General features: G+C 56.6%; 2 protein-coding genes across 2 annotated transcripts; both read left to right on the forward strand.

Annotated features, from left to right (window-relative positions):
- Positions 1 to 2308: 2308 nt before the first annotated feature.
- Positions 2309 to 10187, forward strand: CLN6 (CLN6 transmembrane ER protein). Its single transcript, XM_063412496.1, is given in 8 exon segments — positions 2309 to 2517; positions 3368 to 3482; positions 4326 to 4424; positions 6682 to 6870; positions 8107 to 8162; positions 8759 to 8881; positions 9802 to 9877; positions 9879 to 10187. Coding segments are annotated over 8 exon segments (954 nt in total). The 5' UTR covers positions 2309 to 2434; the 3' UTR covers positions 10092 to 10187.
- Positions 10188 to 11455: 1268 nt separating this feature from the next.
- On the forward strand, positions 11456 to 15419 carry CALML4 (calmodulin like 4). Its single transcript, XM_063412497.1, has 5 exons — positions 11456 to 11585; positions 11722 to 11752; positions 13141 to 13281; positions 14144 to 14332; positions 15113 to 15419. Exons 1-5 carry the CDS (start codon positions 11583 to 11585, stop codon positions 15208 to 15210), a joined length of 462 nt encoding a protein of 153 aa, XP_063268567.1. The 5' UTR covers positions 11456 to 11582; the 3' UTR covers positions 15211 to 15419.
- The last annotated feature ends 712 nt before the right edge of the window (positions 15420 to 16131 follow it).

Raw genomic sequence — 16131 nt, forward strand, 5'->3', positions numbered from 1 at the left:
TCCGTGCTGGGAAAGAGCTCCAGAGAGCGCAGGGAGAGCTCGGCTGTTCTAAACAGCTGAGTTTGGCCTCCACTCTCTGAGGCACTTTTCCAGTGCCAGTGAGGGACTTTTCCCCGTTCTGGGATCCCAGACAGATCTGTGCTGGAAAAGTGCTGTGGCCTGGCCTTCCTTCACCTCCCTGGCCAGATCTGGGGAGGTGAAGGAAGCACTGGAAGGGAAACCATAAATTCCACAGGAATTCCACTGATTGACGCAGACTCAAGACTGTGCTGCATCTCCACTGCGCGATCCCTGAGCTTGGAAAACACCTCTGAGATCGAGTCCCAGGTGTCCCTGATCCCCGCCTTGTCCCCAGCACCACGCCCAGCCCTTCCTTGGACACCTGCAGGGATGGGGGCTCCAAACCTCCCTGGGCAGCCCTGCCAAGGCCTGAGCTCCCTTTCCACGGGTAAATTCCTCCTGCTGTCCAACCGAAATCCAACCTAAACCTCTGCTGGTGCAGTTCAAGAAAACATCTTCTAATCCAGCCCCTTGTTCCCTGGGAGCAGAGCCCGACCTTCCCTGGCTGCTCCCTCCTGTCAGGGAGTTGTGGAGAGCCAGATTTGGTTGGGTTGGGTTGAACTGGACTAGGTTGGGTTGGGCTGGATTGGATTGGATTGGGTTGGGTTGGTTGGACTGGATTAGACTGGGTTGTGTTGGACTGGGTTGGACTGGGTTGTGTTGGACTGGGTTGGGTTGGTTAGACTGGATTGGGCTGGAATTTGTTCAGTTGATTTGGGCTGGGTTCATCTGGACTGTGTCAGGCTGAGCTGGCTGGGCAGGTTTTATTTGGGCTGTATTGGTTGGGTTGGCTTAGACTGGACTGACCTCAGTTGGGCTCAGCTGGGCTGGGTTTGGCCCAGTTTGGGTTTTTTACACCCGAACCAGCAGCTCCCATCACCTCGGCCACGCCCCAGCCCAATGCACACAGTACCCTCACCCTGCTTTAGGGGACACCGGCCTCGTCACCCCCCTGCCACCTCACCCCCCTGCTGCCGGTGACACGAGCCACAAGCAGTGAGGGGACATCGCCCCGGGCCACCGGCGGTAAGGGGACACCGCCCCGGGCCCCTCTGTCCTGCGGGGAGCCGGTCCCAGCCCATCAATTATGAACCGGGAGCGCTGACACCGGAGCCGCGGCTCCGTGTGCGGTGTGCATTATTCAGGGAGCAGCAGCCGCAGCCCGGGGCACACCAGGGACACCAGGGGACACCAGGGGACAGCAGGGGACAGCCCTGTTTAGGGCCACGTCCCCGTGTCGGGCACAGGGTGACCAGCAGGTCCTGGCAGGATTAAGTGGCTCCGTTATCTCGATGACCCCTCCACTTTTCAGGGATAATGTTTCCAGCGTCCTGCTGGGGGAGCAGGGGGGGCGTGGGGAGGGTCCCCTGCTCCTCACAAGGGACCAAAACCTCCAGGCGGGAGCAGAATTCCAGGCCAGAATTCCCCAGTGGAAGGGAGGCAGGCTGTGCCACAGATCGCAGGGACTGTCCTGCTGCCATTCCATGTCACAGCAGGCACATCCCAGGGGACACGGTGGGACACGCCGAGCTCCCGGCCCAGGGATGAGCCGTGCCCAAACCAAGCCCTCCAGGACGGCTTTGGTGCCTCAGACCCTCTTCCCTGTGAGGTGCTGAGGGATCCTTCATCCCCGGAGGTGTGCAAGGCCAGGCTGGACAGGGCTCGGAGCAACCTGGGATAATCCTGGGGAAATGTCCGTGCCCAGGGCAGGCTGCACCTCCCGATTTAGACCCAAAACCCCAAACCCCAGCGAGTGCAAATTCAGCCCCGAGGGCCGCAAATCCCTGCCTGCCTCCCTGCCTGGATGGATAAACCCATCCCGAGGGATTTATCCACCAAAACCGAGACCGGGGAACAGAGCGGCGCATCCACCGTGCCGTGATCCGCGGAAAAGGAAACTCGGCCAAGGCAGCGCCCGCATCCACGGCCAGCCCCAGCTCCTCGTTCCCGATGAACCTCGGGCTCCCGTGGATTCGCTCGGGATGCGCCGAGTGCCCCGTGCCAGCCCGATCCCAGCCTGGAGCATCCCGGTCCGCCCAGAGCCCAGCCAGGGCTCCCGGCACGCCGGGGCTTCAGCCGATCCCGCCGCTTCCCCGGTGCTGGGAGCGGCGGGGCCGAGCCCGGGCAGCTGAGCCCGTGGGGCGATGGAAGCGGCGGGGCTGAGCCCGGAGCGGTGGAATCGGCGGGGCTGAGCCCAGGGAGCCGATCCCGGAGCGGCGGGGCCGGCGCTGCCCCCGCCCCGCCGGGCGGTTCCGGGGCCGCCCCCGCGCAGCCGCCGCTGCTCCGCGGGCCGGGCCGGGAGCGGCCGGGAGCGGGGATCGGCACCGGGACAGGCAGCGGCTCCGGGAGGCTCCGGGAGCCCCGGGCCGGGCTGATGCAGGGCTCGGCGCGGCGCCGGCCCTTCCCCGCCGCGGCCCCGGGCTCGCCCCCGCCCGCCGGGCCGCTCTACCCGGGCAGGTGAGCGCGGCCGGGGCTTGGCGGGGGGGTGGGAAGGGGGAAATGCACCCCTCATTGCTTGGGGGTCTTCACCCCATCCAACCCCCCCGGCTCAGCCTGCCCCGACCCCCCGGGACAGCCCGGCCCCTTCCCGGGTACCACCCCCGGATGCTGCGGGCTCCGGGCATCCCCGGGGTCGGGAGCCGGGATATCCCCAGGGTCGGGGTCCGGGGCATCCCCGGGGTCGGGGTCCGGGATATCCCGAGGGTCGGGGTCCGGGGCATCCCCAGGGTCGGGAGCCGGGATATCCCGAGGATCGGGGTCCGGGGCATCCCGAGGATCGGGGTCCGGGATATCCCCAGGGTCGGGGTCCGGGATATCCCGAGGGTCGGGGTCCGGGATATCCCGAGGATCGGGGTCCGGGATATCCCGAGGATCGGGGCCCGGGGCATCCCCAGGGTCGGGGTCCGGGATATCCCGAGGATCGGGGTCCGGGGCATCCCCAGGGTTGGGGTCCGGGATATCCCGAGGGTCGGGGGCCGGGATATCCCGAGGATCGGGGTCCGGGATATCCCGAGGATCGGGGTCCGGGATATCCCGAGGATCAGGGTTCAGGATATCCCCAGGGTCGGGGTCCCCCAGGGTTTCCCCCCGGGCTTTGTCTGGGGCATCCCGGTGTACCTGCGTTATCCCAGCCCATGCAGGGCTTGACAGACCCTTCCAGAGGAGGGGAGAGGATTCCAGGGGAGAGGATCCCGGAGGAGGGGAGCGCGGGTTTGCTGTGGGTTCCCTGTGCCTCCTCCCGTGTTTGCTGTGGGGTCCCAGCTGTGCCTCCTCCCGGGGCTGCCCCGTGTCCCTCTGTCCCCTCCAGGCATGGGGCGGGGAAGGCCGAGGACACCTTCAGGACGGCCCCGTTCCACCTGGACCTGTGGTTCTACTTCACCCTGCAGAACTGGGTGCTGGATTTCGGGCGCCCCATTGCCATGGTGAGTGAGGGGGCACGGCCAGGGCGTGCCCAGGGCTGAGCCAGAGGGGACAAACCGGGAAAAGGGCAAGCAGGAATGGGATCAGAGAGCCCAAACCGGGAAAAGGGCAAGTGGGAATGGGATCAGAGAGCCAGAGCAGGAAAAGGACAAGCAGCAATGGGATCAGAGAGCCAGAGCAGGAAAAGGGCAAGCAGGAATGGGATCAGAGAGCCCAAAGCAGGAAAAGGGCAAGCAGCAGCACTTCTGGGGGAAGAAACAACAGGTTTTGTTTTAGATTTGGCATTCAGAGCAGCAGAAAAAAAGGGATTTTTGTCAGGGTGGAGTTTTGCAGGTTCTGGGTTTCACAGCAGCTCGGGCAGTGGAAGATGAGATGGATTTTTAGCTCTGTGGCCCCTCAGGTTTGACACCGAAAGGAGCTGGGGGTGCTGGGGTTGCACACCAGAGGGGCTGGGGCCGGGCCAGCTCCGCTCTCCTGCGAAAGCTGCTCCTGCTACCTCTCCTCTCCTTCATTTTCACACCAAGAAGGGCCTGGGAGGCTCCTCCTGGATCCCAGAGCCTGGGGCTGCTGCTCCAGAAGTGGCCACTCCATCTCACTGGAATTTTTTCGAGCTGAAGGCTGGCAGGAGGTTCAGGAAGATCCAGGACCCCAAATTTCTTCCTTGACACTGCAATTTGCCAGCACCAGGCAGGGCTAGGAGTGAGAACTTCCAGAGGGTGATTTTTGGGAAGTTTGCTCCAAGCAGAGCTGCCCAGCTTGGTCCCTTCAAGCCCAGCTGAGCATTCCCAAACAATCCCAGCCTTTTCCCATGAGTGCTGCTGTGCTGCTCTCCCCTCTCCCCTCAGCTCGTGCTGCCCCTGGAGTGGTTTCCCCTGAACAAACCCAGCGCTGGAGATTATTTCCACATGGCTTACAACGTCATCACCCCCTTCCTGCTGCTGAAGGTGAGCCTGGCAATCCACGGGGCTTTCCCCATTCCTGGTTTTGGGACGTTTCCGAGGTTTTTAGGGTGTTGGTTATTCCCAAATTCCTGCCAGTAAGAGCTGAGAGGATTTGTTATGTCACATTTTAAATAGCACCTCGATCTCCTGCCTCCCTCTCCCTGGAATTCTGGCTCCAGGAGGAGTCAGAGCTGAAGGCAAACCTGGGAATGCTCAGGGGTTTTCCCATTCCCAGTTTTGCAAAGGCTCAGAGGGGTTTTGGGTGTTGGTTATTCCCAAATTCCTGCCAGCAAGGAAGAGTTTCCCGCTCCAGGAGGGATTTGTGATGCTGCCTTTCAAAGAGCACCCCTGGATCTCCTGCCTCCCCCTGGAATTCTGGCTCCAGGAGGAGGCAGAGCCCCTTTCTCAGATGATATTTTTAGGACAACATCCATCCTTGGCTTAAAAGACAGCTGGAAGCGGAGTTTTTTAGAGGATTTTCTAAACTGCTCAGAGCTTAATTACACTTGGGCTTTGACATCGGAATTGTGGCTGGAGCTGGGATTTATCCGGCTCCAGCTGCCAACCTCTGGATCCCACACACCATTGGTGAGGCGAAACTCTGCCAGATCATTGGGAATCTTTTCCTGTTAAACACTCCGGGAAAAAGCAATGACAAACCTGTTTTAACCCCCGTGAGCTGGGGTTGAATTACGGCCTGGGGTGGGAATGATTCTCCCTGGATATTCCAGGAGGATTTAAACGCTGCTGGCAGGAAGGGAATCCCGGTGATTCCTGTGGGCTGGGGGCTCAGCACCAGGGCTCCTCCACAGGAGAAGATTCCAGGTGCTGTCCAGGGCTCATTCCCTGCCCCAGGGACGAGTCCCAGCCCCCGGGACCTCGCGCTCTCCTCGCCCTCCCGTGGCCTTCCAGGGGGAGGGAAGGTTAAGCCTCCAAAATTAAACACCAAGGTCAGAATGAACCACGGGTAAGGAGCTTTGCCCTGCCTGGGGAGGGCTGCAAAGCTGATTTAGGGAGAGGAGGGAGAGCCCTGGCTGATCCCTGAGCTGGAAAACTCCTGGAGCTCTTCCCTGCTTTGCTGAGTGTGGAGCTCTTTCCCAGATTTCCTGCCCCTGTTCCAAGGCCTGTCCCAAGCCCTGAGCCAGCCCCAGGTGCTCCAGGTGGGGCAGGGAGAGCCCAGCACTGACAGCGGTGCCCTAAATTTCCCCCTGGGTGGTTCTGTGGCTCTCAGCTCGTGCCGGCTGTGGGGTCACGCTGTGGGAGTCCCATTGTGTGCGGAAAAAGGGGAAAAGAACCCAAAATGTTCATTTGGGGGATGCTGAAGTGCCTGGGTGCATGAGGAGCTCTGTGCTGGAGGCTCTGCTGCCACTGGAGGGCAGATCCAACCTTCCACACCCCTCCAGAGGCAGGAGAGCTTTGCTCATTCTGGGTGAGGAATTTCTGGGAAAAACCCCCAAACCCAGCGAGGGCAGGAGCTGCCCTGTCCCTGCTCCTCCTCCTCCTCCTCCTCCTCCCTGACACTTGGCTGCGTCTCCGTGGTGTTAATTGGCTGCTGTTAATGAGGTGGCAGCACTGGAAGAACCCAGGGCAGAGGGGAGCGACTCTAATCAGGCACAAATTGAGGTGAAGCAAGAGGAGCTCCCCAGGCCCCTTCCAGGGGTGCCTTGGGAGGGCTGAGCTGGAACAGACTGGGCAGAGCTGGAGAATAAAGCAGAGATTTACTGAAAGGTGTCCAGGATACACCTTGGGCAGGACAGGGCCTGACCAGGGCTACAGCCAAGGTGGACCCAAAATGGGCACAAAAATGGTCATAAAATGGACACAAAAGAGACACAAAATGGGCACAAAATGGTCATAAAATGGTCACAAAACGGTCATAAAATGGGCACAAAATGGTCATAAAATGGGCAGAAAAGAGACACAAAATGGGCACAAAAGGGACCCAAAATGGGCACAAAAGGGACACAAAATGGGCACAAAAGGGACACAAAATGGGCACAAAAGGGACACAAAATGGGCACAAAATGGTCATAAAATGGGCAGAAAAGGGACACAAAATGGGCACAAAAGGGACCCAAAATGGGCACAAAAGGGACACAAAATGGGCACAAAAGGGACACAAAAGGGACACAAAATGGTCAAAGAATGGGCACAAAACGTCATAAAATGGACACAGAATGGACCCAAAATGGGCACAAAATGGACCCAAAACACACAAAATGCTCCAATCTCTCCCCTCACCCTTCCCCTGTGGCTGCAGCTGATCGAGAGGTCCCCGCGGACCCTGCCCCGCTCCATGGTGCACCTGAGCATCATCACCTTCGTGATGGGCGCCAGCATCCACCTGGTGGGGGACTCTGTGAACCACCGGCTGATCTTCAGTGGGTACCAGCACCACCTGAGCGTGCGGGAGAACCCCATCATCAGGGACCTCAAACCAGAGACTCTGGTACGGCTGGGATGGGCTGGGATAAAATCTGAATTTATCCCATCATCAGGGACCTCAAACCTGAGACACTGGTACGGCTGAGCTTTTATAAAATCTGAATTTATCCCATCATCAGGGACCTCAAACCAGAGACTCTGGTACGGCTGGGATGGGCTGGGATAAAATCTGAATTTATCCCATCATCAGGGACCTCAAACCTGAGACACTGGTACGGCTGAGCTTTTATAAAATCTGAATTTATCCCATCATCAGGGACCTCAAACCCAAGACTCTGGTACGGCTGGGCTTTTATAAAATCTGAATTTACCCCATCATCAGGGACCTCAAACCTGAGACTCTGGTACGGCTGAGCTTTTATAAAACCTGAATTTATCCCATCATCAGGGACCTCAAACCCGAGACTCTGGTACGGCTGGGATGGGCTGGGATAAAATCTGAATTTATCCCATCATCAGGGACCTCAAACCTGAGACTCTGGTACGGCTGAGCTTTTATAAAATCTGAATTTATCCCATCATCAGGGACCTCAAACCTGAGACTCTGGTACGGCTGGGATGGGATAAAATCTGAATTTATAAATGGTAATAGAACCTCAAACCAGAGACTCTGGTACAGCTGGGATGGTCTTGGATAAAATCTGGATTTATCAATAGTAGAGGAACCTCAAACCAGAGACCCTGGGAAGGGCTGGGCTGAGTTCAAGCATTTCCGAATTTTTAATTTAGAAATTGTAAGGAACCTCATATCCGAGACCCTGGTAAGGGGCTGAGCTGGGTTCAGGCATTTCCAAATTTTTAATTTATAAATTGCAAAGGAACTTCAAACCCGAGACCCTGGTAGGGCCTGAGCTGGGATCAAAGCTTTTCTAAAATCTGAATTTATAAATTAGAAAGGAACCTCAAGCCAGAAACCTTGGTAAAGGGCTGGGTTCAAGCATTTCCAAATTTTGAATTTATAAATTGTAAGGGAACCTCAAGCCAGAAACTTCAGTAAGAGGCTGAGCTGGGTGCAAGCATTTCCAAAGTTTTAATTTATAAATTGTAAAGGAACCTCAAGCCACACACCCAGGCAAGAGGCTGGGTTCAAGCATTTCCGATTTTTTAATTTATAAATGGTGAAGGAACCTCCAGCCTGGACCCCGGCAGGGCCCGAGCTGGGTCCAGGCACTGCTGAAATCTGAATTTCTAAACCCTGCAATGCTCTGTGCCGTAACCTGGATTTCCATCCCTGCCTCAGATCGACTCCTTCGAGCTGCTCTACTACTACGACGAGTACCTGGGGCACTGCATGTGGTGAGGGACCCCGGGAAGGGCGGGGGGATCGGGGGTCTGGGGGGTCTGGGGGGTCGGGGTGGGCTGGGGGTGCCGGGGGGCAGCTCCAGAGGAGGGCAGGGGGCTCCTCCTGGCGGGCAGCACCCCCAGCTGTGCCCCAAACACCCCAAAAACCCCAAAAATTACACCCCAGAAATCACAAACACCCCAAAAATCACAAACACCCCAAACACCCAAACACCCCAAATATCCAAAAAACCCAACACCCCAACACCCAAACAAAACCCTCAAACACCCCCAAAACCCCAAACACCCCAGAAATCACAAACAGCCCAAAAATCCCAAACACCCAAACAAACACCCCGAACACCTGAACACCCCAACAACTCAAACACCCCCAAAATCCCAAACAGCAGCTCCGGGTGTGGGATGGATTTCTGGCTCCTCTTTCCCCTTCCCAATGGGTTTGGGGCACTCCAATCCCCTTTCCAGCGGGTTTGGGGTGGTTCATTCCCTCTCCAGTAGATTTGGGGTGTTTCATTCCCTTTCCAGTGGGTTTGGGGCGGTCCATCCCCTCTCCGGGCTCTTCCCAGCGCCGGCATTCCCGGTTTTTGCAGGTACATCCCGTTTTTCCTGATCCTGTTCATTTACTTCAGCGGCTGCTTCACGCCCGCGGCGCAGCAGCGCAGGATGCCCGCGGCCGCGCTGCTCCTGGTGGGGCCCAGCAGCCTCTACTACTGGTGAGTGCCTGCTGCCCCTGGGAGGAGGGGATTCCCCGGGAATGCCACAGGAATTCGCCGGGAATGCTCCAGGAATTCCCCAGGAATGCTCCAGGAAGAGCTGCTCCGTTCCCCGGGGCTCCCCAGGGCAGATTTTGCTCTGTGGGGCTGGAAAATCAAATTAACGCTGGAATCCCTGGGAGCTGAGGCAGCTCCAAGGTCAGCACTGATCCCAGAAAATCTGGGAATGCTCTCCACATTCCCAGGATCACCAGTGATCCCAGAAAAGCTGGGAATGCTCTCCCTGCATTCCCATCAAAGCTAGGAATGCTCCCTGCATTCCTGGGATCACCACTGATCCCCAAAAATCTGAGAATGCTCCCCACATTCCCAGAATCACCAGTGATCCCAGGAAATCCAGGAATGCTCCCTGCATTCCCAAGAATCAGCACTGATTTCAATGCTGGGAATGCTCTCCCCACATTCCCGGGTTCCCCACCCATCCCAGGAAATCTGGGAATGCTCCCCACATTACCAGGACCCCCAGTGATCCCAGGAAACCCGGGAATGTGCCCCACATTCCCAAGAATCACCACTGATCCCAATGCTGGGAATGCTCCCCCCACATTCCTGGGTTCCCCACCAATCCCAGGAAATCCGTGAATGCTCTCTGCATTCCCAGAAATCAGCACAAATCCCAATGCTGGGAATGCTCTCCCCACATTCCCGGGCTCCCCACTGATCCCAGGAAATCCAGGAATGCTCTCTGCATTCCCAAGAATCAGCACAAATCCCAAATCCAGGAACACTCCCCACATTCCCGGGCTCCCCACCCATCCCAGGAAATCCAGGAACACTCCCCACATTCCCGGGCTCCCCACCCATCCCAGGAAATCCGGGAATTCTCCCCACATTCCCGGGCTCCCCGGGTGTCCCTGCAGGTACCTGGTGACCGAGGGCCAGATCTTCATCCTCTACCTCTTCACCTTCTTCGCCATGCTGGCGCTGGTGACGCGGGCAGCGGCGCCGGGGGCTGGCGCTGGACAGCAACGGGCGCTTCCTGCTGCTCTCCTTCATCCTCACCCTCCTCCTCATCGCCGCCTGGGTGGGCTGGCTCTGGGACGACCAAACCCTGCGCAGGAAATACCCGGGCGTCATCTACGTCCCCGAGCCCTGGGCCTTCTACACCCTGCACATGAGCACCCGGCACGGGGGGCCCCGGGAAGTTTGATATTCTCCAGGGGAGGGGGGAGAAAAAGGGGGAAAAAAGAGAAATTTAGTTTTTCTAATGTAGGTCCGTGTGTTTGCAATAAATTCCCGAGCGATGGTGGTCGTGTGATGGGTGCAGCCGGGCAGGGAGGGGTTAATTGGAATTAATTGGGTTAATTTGGCAGGGAGGCAGCGCTGGGTGCAGGAGAGGCCAATTCCCCATAAACAGCCCCAAAATCCATCAGGCAGTGGGGGAATTCCAGGGATCTCTCACAAAAGGGCAAATTCCCCACAAAACAACCCAAAATCCATCAGGTAGGGGATGAATTCAGGGATCTGTGCACCAACTTTCATAAAAGGGGAAATTTCCCATTAAACAACCCCAAAATCCATCAGGCAGGGAGGAACTCCCAGGATCTGTGCACCAGCACCGCCACTTCTCTCTCAGGAGGTGAGAATTCCTCAGAATTCCCCACTAACAGCCCCAAAATCCATCAGGTGGGGAGGGGAATTCCAGGGATCTGTGCACCAGCTCACACAAAAGGGCAAATTCTCCACAAAACAACCCAAAATCCGTGAGGCGGGGGAATTCCAGGGATCTGTGCACCAGCACCACCAGGTCTCGCTCAGACATGGGAATTCCTTGGAATTCCACAGAATTCCCCATTAAACAACCCCAAAATCCACCAGGCATGGGGAGAACTCCAGGGGAACTCTAGGGATCTGTGCACCAGCTCTCACAAAAGGGCAAATTCCCCACAAAACAACCCAAAATCCATCAGGCAGGGGATGAATTCCAGGGATCTGTGCATCAGCACCACCAGCTCCCACAAAAAGGGAAATTTCCCATTAAACAGCCCCAATTCCATCAGGCAGGGGATGAATTCCAGGGATCTGTGCACCAACTTTCAAAAAGGGGAAATTTCCCATTAAACAACCCAAAATCCGTCAGGCAGGGAGGAACTCCAGGAATCTGTGCATCAGCACCACCAGCTCCCACAAAAAGGGAAATTTCCCATTAAACAACCCCAAATCCCTCAGGCTGGGGATGAATTCCAGGGTCTGTGCCCTCCTCCTCCTCCCCCAGCAGCCCGGCTGGGAGCGGGGTCACCTCTGGGATGCTCAAAGCCGCGTTTGGGACCCCGAGCAGCCCTAAAATCCCATCAGAGGTGGAGCCGGTTTTCACCTCGTTAGGTGAACCTCCCAGCTGGTGGGGCTGTGCTAGAAATAAAAATAAAAATTCATACTTTTGTCTCAGGCGTTTAATCCCAACTCTAACAAAAAAAAAAAAAAAAATTGAAAAAAAGAAGATTAAAAAGAGAATATATAAAAAAAGCAGACGAAAAGCCGCCCGGGCTGGGCTGGCACTGCAGCGCCGGGCAGGCTCAGCCCGTAGCCATGGCAGCGGGATTTTATTACACCTCCCGGACTTTAGCCCTGAACCGCCCGCGGCAGCGGCAGCGGCGCCTCCGCTCCCCGGGACCCCCAAACCGCGCGGATTGTCCCCAAAACCATGGTGAGACACGGCTGAGCCCGGCCCGGCTCCGCGCCCCGAAATCAGAGTTTCAAGCTCTTTAGTTTGTTTTTTTTATTATTATTATTATTATTATTATTATTCTCCTCTCTCCCTTTTCTCTCCCTCCCCGCTGCAGGCAAAGTTTCTGTCCCAGGATCAAATTAACGGTAGGTGCGGCTCTGCTCTGCTCCGGGGGTGATTAAATCGCTTTAATTAGAGATTAAATCGGTGTTTTTTGGTAAAAATGGCATTTCCCGCCGGGAAGTGTCTCGGGGTGGGCTCGCTGCCCCCCAGTCCCGCTCCCCGCGGATCTGGGAAAACTGGGAAAGCTCCGGAATTCCATGGGAATTCTGCAGATCGCAAAGCAGCCGATGGCAGAGGGAGCAGCAGGAGCGACCCTGACCCCAGCGAGGAGGAGGAGGAGGAGGAGGAGGAGGAGGAGGAAGAAGGAGGAGAGGAAGGAGGAGGAGAGGAAGGAGGAGGAAGAGGAAGGAGGAGGAGGAGGAAGGAAAGAGGAGGAGGAAGGAAAGAGGAGGAAGAGGAGGAAGGGGGAGGAAGGAGAAGGAAGGAAAGAGGAGGAAGAGGAAGGATCCAAATCCCCCTTGCGAACCCCCGGGAAAGGGGGGCCGGGCGTGCTCCGGGATGGCCGCGGGAAGCTGAAATAAGAGCGTTAATAAAGAGTATTATTGCAAATCTGATAATCTGCAGCTCCCGGGGGGATTGGCCGGGGGAGGAGGAGGAGGCGGCCGGGCCAGGGGAGGGCACGGCACCCCCGGGACACCCCCGGAGCACCCCCGGGGCACCCCCGGTTCCTGCGAGGGCTGGGGACAGAGGGGACAAGGACAGGGGATGGCACCAAACCAGGCTGATTTTCCTGGCGCAGGAGGGAGCGGGAGCGGGGTGGGCAAGGCGGGGAGAGCTCCCGGCCGAATCTGGGTCAGCTGCGAGCCGGGCTCGGCTGCTGGGAAAGCTGCGGGCAACGGGGGCGGGAGAAAATCCCTCCCTCCCTCCCTTCCTTCCTTCCCTCCCTCCCTCCCTCCCTCCCTTCCTCCTTCCCTCCCTCCCTCCTTCCTTCCTTCCCTCCCTCCCTTCCTTCCCTCCCTCCCTCCCTTCCTTCCCTCCCTCCCTCCCTTCCTTCCCTCCCTTCCTTCCCTCCCTTCCTTCCTTCTCTCCCTTCTCTCCCTTCTCTCCCTTCCTTTTCCTTCTCTCCCTTCCCTTTCCACCTCCAGCATCCTCCACCTCCAAAAATCTCTCGCCTCCAGCATCCTTCATCTCCATCATCCTCCCCCTCCCTCAGCATCCTCCCTCCCTCTCCCACCGCACCAAAGCAGAAAAGCACATTTCAAACAAACCCCTCCTCTTTTCCCCTCCTGGCCGCGGTCCCTAGGCCGGAGGGCCCCAATTAAGGGTTTTAATTGCCTGTTAATTGCCCTCAATTCCCCGGGTGCCCCCCCGTGCCCATCCCCCCGGGAAAGGCGACACCCCCGCGGGGACACCGGATCCGGCTGGAATCCGCTCCCGCCGGCCCTGACGGCCGCTCCTGGGTTTTAATTAGAGTTCAAGGAGTGTTTTTCGCTGTACGACAAGAAGCAGAAGGGGAAGATCAGAGCCTCGGAGCTGCTGGCGGTGATGCGGTGCCTGGGAGCCAGCCCCACGCCGGGAGAGGTGCAGAGACACCTGCAGCTGCACAGGATCGGTGAGCGCCAAAAACCGGGATCAAACCGGGGAAAATCCCCCTTTTCTGTGCCGGGATGCTCCGGGCACTGCCGGGAGGGAGCGCCCACCCGGAGCATCAGCAGAAGCTGCCGTGGTGTGTTCAATCCAGCAGGGCCACTAAAATCCCCCCCAAAAAGCAGGAGACGTATTAATCGTATTAATATTAAACACATTAATGTGGATTTGGGGGGTGAGAGACACTCCAGGCCAGCCAAGAGAGGCAGGAGAGCACAGGGAGATGTTCAGCTGGAGATCTGTGGGAAAAGCAAAGCACAGACCCCAAGGAATTGGGAGATCAGGGGAGGGGAGAATTAAAAATTCAGGATCCAGGTTCAGAGCACAAATTTAACCAAGTTATAAATGGGATTTTAGGGGGAAAACCCCAGGTGTGACATGCCCTGATCTAGGGAAAAGAAAGGAAATTCCAAGGTCAGGGAGAAGAGTATTTATAGTATTAATAAGAGTGTTAATAAATTAATATTTAAAAGCATTTGAATCTTGGGACTGTGGCAGGAGGAACTCATGGTCAGGCTCCCAGAAGCCAGCACGACCCAGCAGGTGTTTGGGGTCTCCACAAAGGAAAAATGGGGAAAAACAGGGCTAGGAAAATTCCCATTTTCCACACAAGGAAAAACAGAGCCAGAGAAATCCACCTTTTCCACATCAGGAAAAACAGGGCCAGGAAAATTCACCTTTTCCACAGCAGGAGAAACCTCCCCAGGGGAATTCCAGGAAAGGGAGAAGAGGCCCAGGAAAGGATCCCCAGGGGAGGAGGGGGATGTTTAACCCCGGATCCAGCCCCCAACGGGGCCATTCCCACAGGATCTCCCTCCCTTTCGCAGACAGGAACGCGGAGCTGGATTTCTCCACCTTCCTGACCATCATGTACCGGCAGATGAAGCAGGAGGAGCCCGAGCAGGAGATCCTGAGGGCCCTGGCCATGATGGACAGGAGCAAGAGAGGAGTGATCACCGTGCCCGAGCTGCGCGCCAAGCTCACCCGCCTGGGGGAGAAGCTTTCCGAGGAGGAAGGTCTGCACTTCCCACAGGGATCAAACTTCCTTTCCTTTCCTTTCCTTTCCTTTCCTTTCCTTTCCTTTCCTTTCCTTTCCTTTCCTTTCCTTTCCTTTCCTTTCCTTTCCTTTCCTTTCCTTTCCTTTCCTTTCCTTTCCTTTCCTTTCCTTTCCTTTCCTTTCCTTTCCTTTCCTTTCCTTTCCTTTCCTTTCCTTTTCCTTTCCTTTCCTTTCCTTTCCTTTCCTTTCCTTCCCCTTTCCCCTTCCCCTTCCCCTTTTCCCCTTCCCCTCTTTCTCTCCTTTCCTTCTCTCATTTTCCTCTTCCTTTTCTTCCTCCTTTTCCCTTAGCCTTTTCCTTCTTCCTTTCCTTCTTTTTTCCCTTTTTTTTTTTTTTCCCTTCTTTTCCTTCTCCTTTCCCCTCCTCAGCAGCTGCTCTGGGGTGAGGGAGGGCCTGTCCTAGCAGGAGACCCCAAAGTAAAACCAAAGGCAAAACCCCAAACCCCTGCCAGAAATCTGTCAGAGTTTTGGCTCCAAGGGGCACAACAATCCCAAAAGCCCATTCTGGACTAAGTTTTTGTGAATTCTTTCCCCTGTGGAACCCACAAAGATGAATATCCCTGCTCCAGAGACTTTGACCTGGAATTAAAATCCCGGTGCTGACTGAGGCCGGTTTGAAACCCTCACCCGATCCCACAGGGGATCCCAACAAACCCCCCAAACCCCAACCCTGCAGTGCTGCTTTTCCCCTGAGCTCCAGAGCCCCCAGGTCTCCTCCTAAGGAGGTTTTCCCATTTTCCAGTGGATGATCTGCTGAAAGAGGCCAAGGTGGGGCCCGCTGGAACCATCAACTACGAGGAGTTCGTGCGCCACATCTGCCTCCCTTCGGTCGACTACTGAAATCCCGAGGAGATCTGCAAAGAGCAGCACCTGAAGGGTTTTTATTTCTGCTTTTCCCGGTTTCTAGTCGGACTCAGGAACCAGCAGCTGCCTTTCAAAACCCGATTTTGCCTTAATTTAGTGCTGACACTTCCATAGGCTCCCTTCTGATTGTTTCTGGAAAAACAAGGTGTGAGCTGTCATTGAAATAAACTGAGTGTAACAACGCGTGTCAAGATTTAAAAAGTGATTTTAAAAAGCATTTTTATCTTGGGACTGTGGCAGGAGGAACTCATGGTTGGGGTCTCCTGGTTCTGCAAGAAGTCAGCACGACCCAGCAGGGGTTTGGGGTGTCCACAAAGGAAAAATGGGGAAAAACAGGGCCAGGGAAATTCCCATTTTCCACAGCAGGAAAAAATTCCTTGGGGAAATTCAGCTATTCTACACCAGGAAAAAAAAACTCCCCAGGAAAATTGCCCTTTACCACAGCAGGAAAAAAACCTCCCTAGGGAAATTCCCCTTTCCCACACCAGGAAAACCCTCCCCGGGAAAATTCTCCTTTTCCTCAGCAGGAAATCCCTCCCCAGCTCCATTCCAATGAATTCTGATCCCCGGGCCTCTCCCAGCAATCCCAACCCCAGGGGCCCGGGCTCCCCACTATTCCAGGCTCTCTGAGCAGCCGCCTTCCAGGGAAAAATGGAATTTCTACGGTGGAAAAGCAACACCGGCCACGCCCTTCAGCTCCTGATGAGCTGCTCCTACCCCAGGGGTGGAAAACGCTCCAGGAAAAGCCGAAATTCAGAGTTACAAAGGGCTCAGCACCCCCGGATCGGAGCCGGGAAAAGCGGGAGCAGAGCCCGCTGTGGGATCTCCCTGCTCTGGTCCCTTCAGTCCCAGGCTCGGGATAAGCCCGGGAATGCAGCTCTGCCCACGCCCGGGGTT

Source organism: Prinia subflava, chromosome 15 (genome assembly GCF_021018805.1).
Source record: "Prinia subflava isolate CZ2003 ecotype Zambia chromosome 15, Cam_Psub_1.2, whole genome shotgun sequence".
In the NCBI taxonomy this organism is placed as follows: Eukaryota; Metazoa; Chordata; class Aves; order Passeriformes; family Cisticolidae; genus Prinia; species Prinia subflava.

Bases quoted from the DNA above. Each gene is read 5' to 3' on its own strand.
- CALML4 (XM_063412497.1), top strand. The intron at 11,753-13,140 runs GTAGGTGCGGCT...GGTTTTAATTAG, and splicing joins GTCCCAGGATCAAATTAACG to AGTTCAAGGAGTGTTTTTCG. The intron at 13,282-14,143 runs GTGAGCGCCAAA...TCCCTTTCGCAG, and splicing joins CCTGCAGCTGCACAGGATCG to ACAGGAACGCGGAGCTGGAT.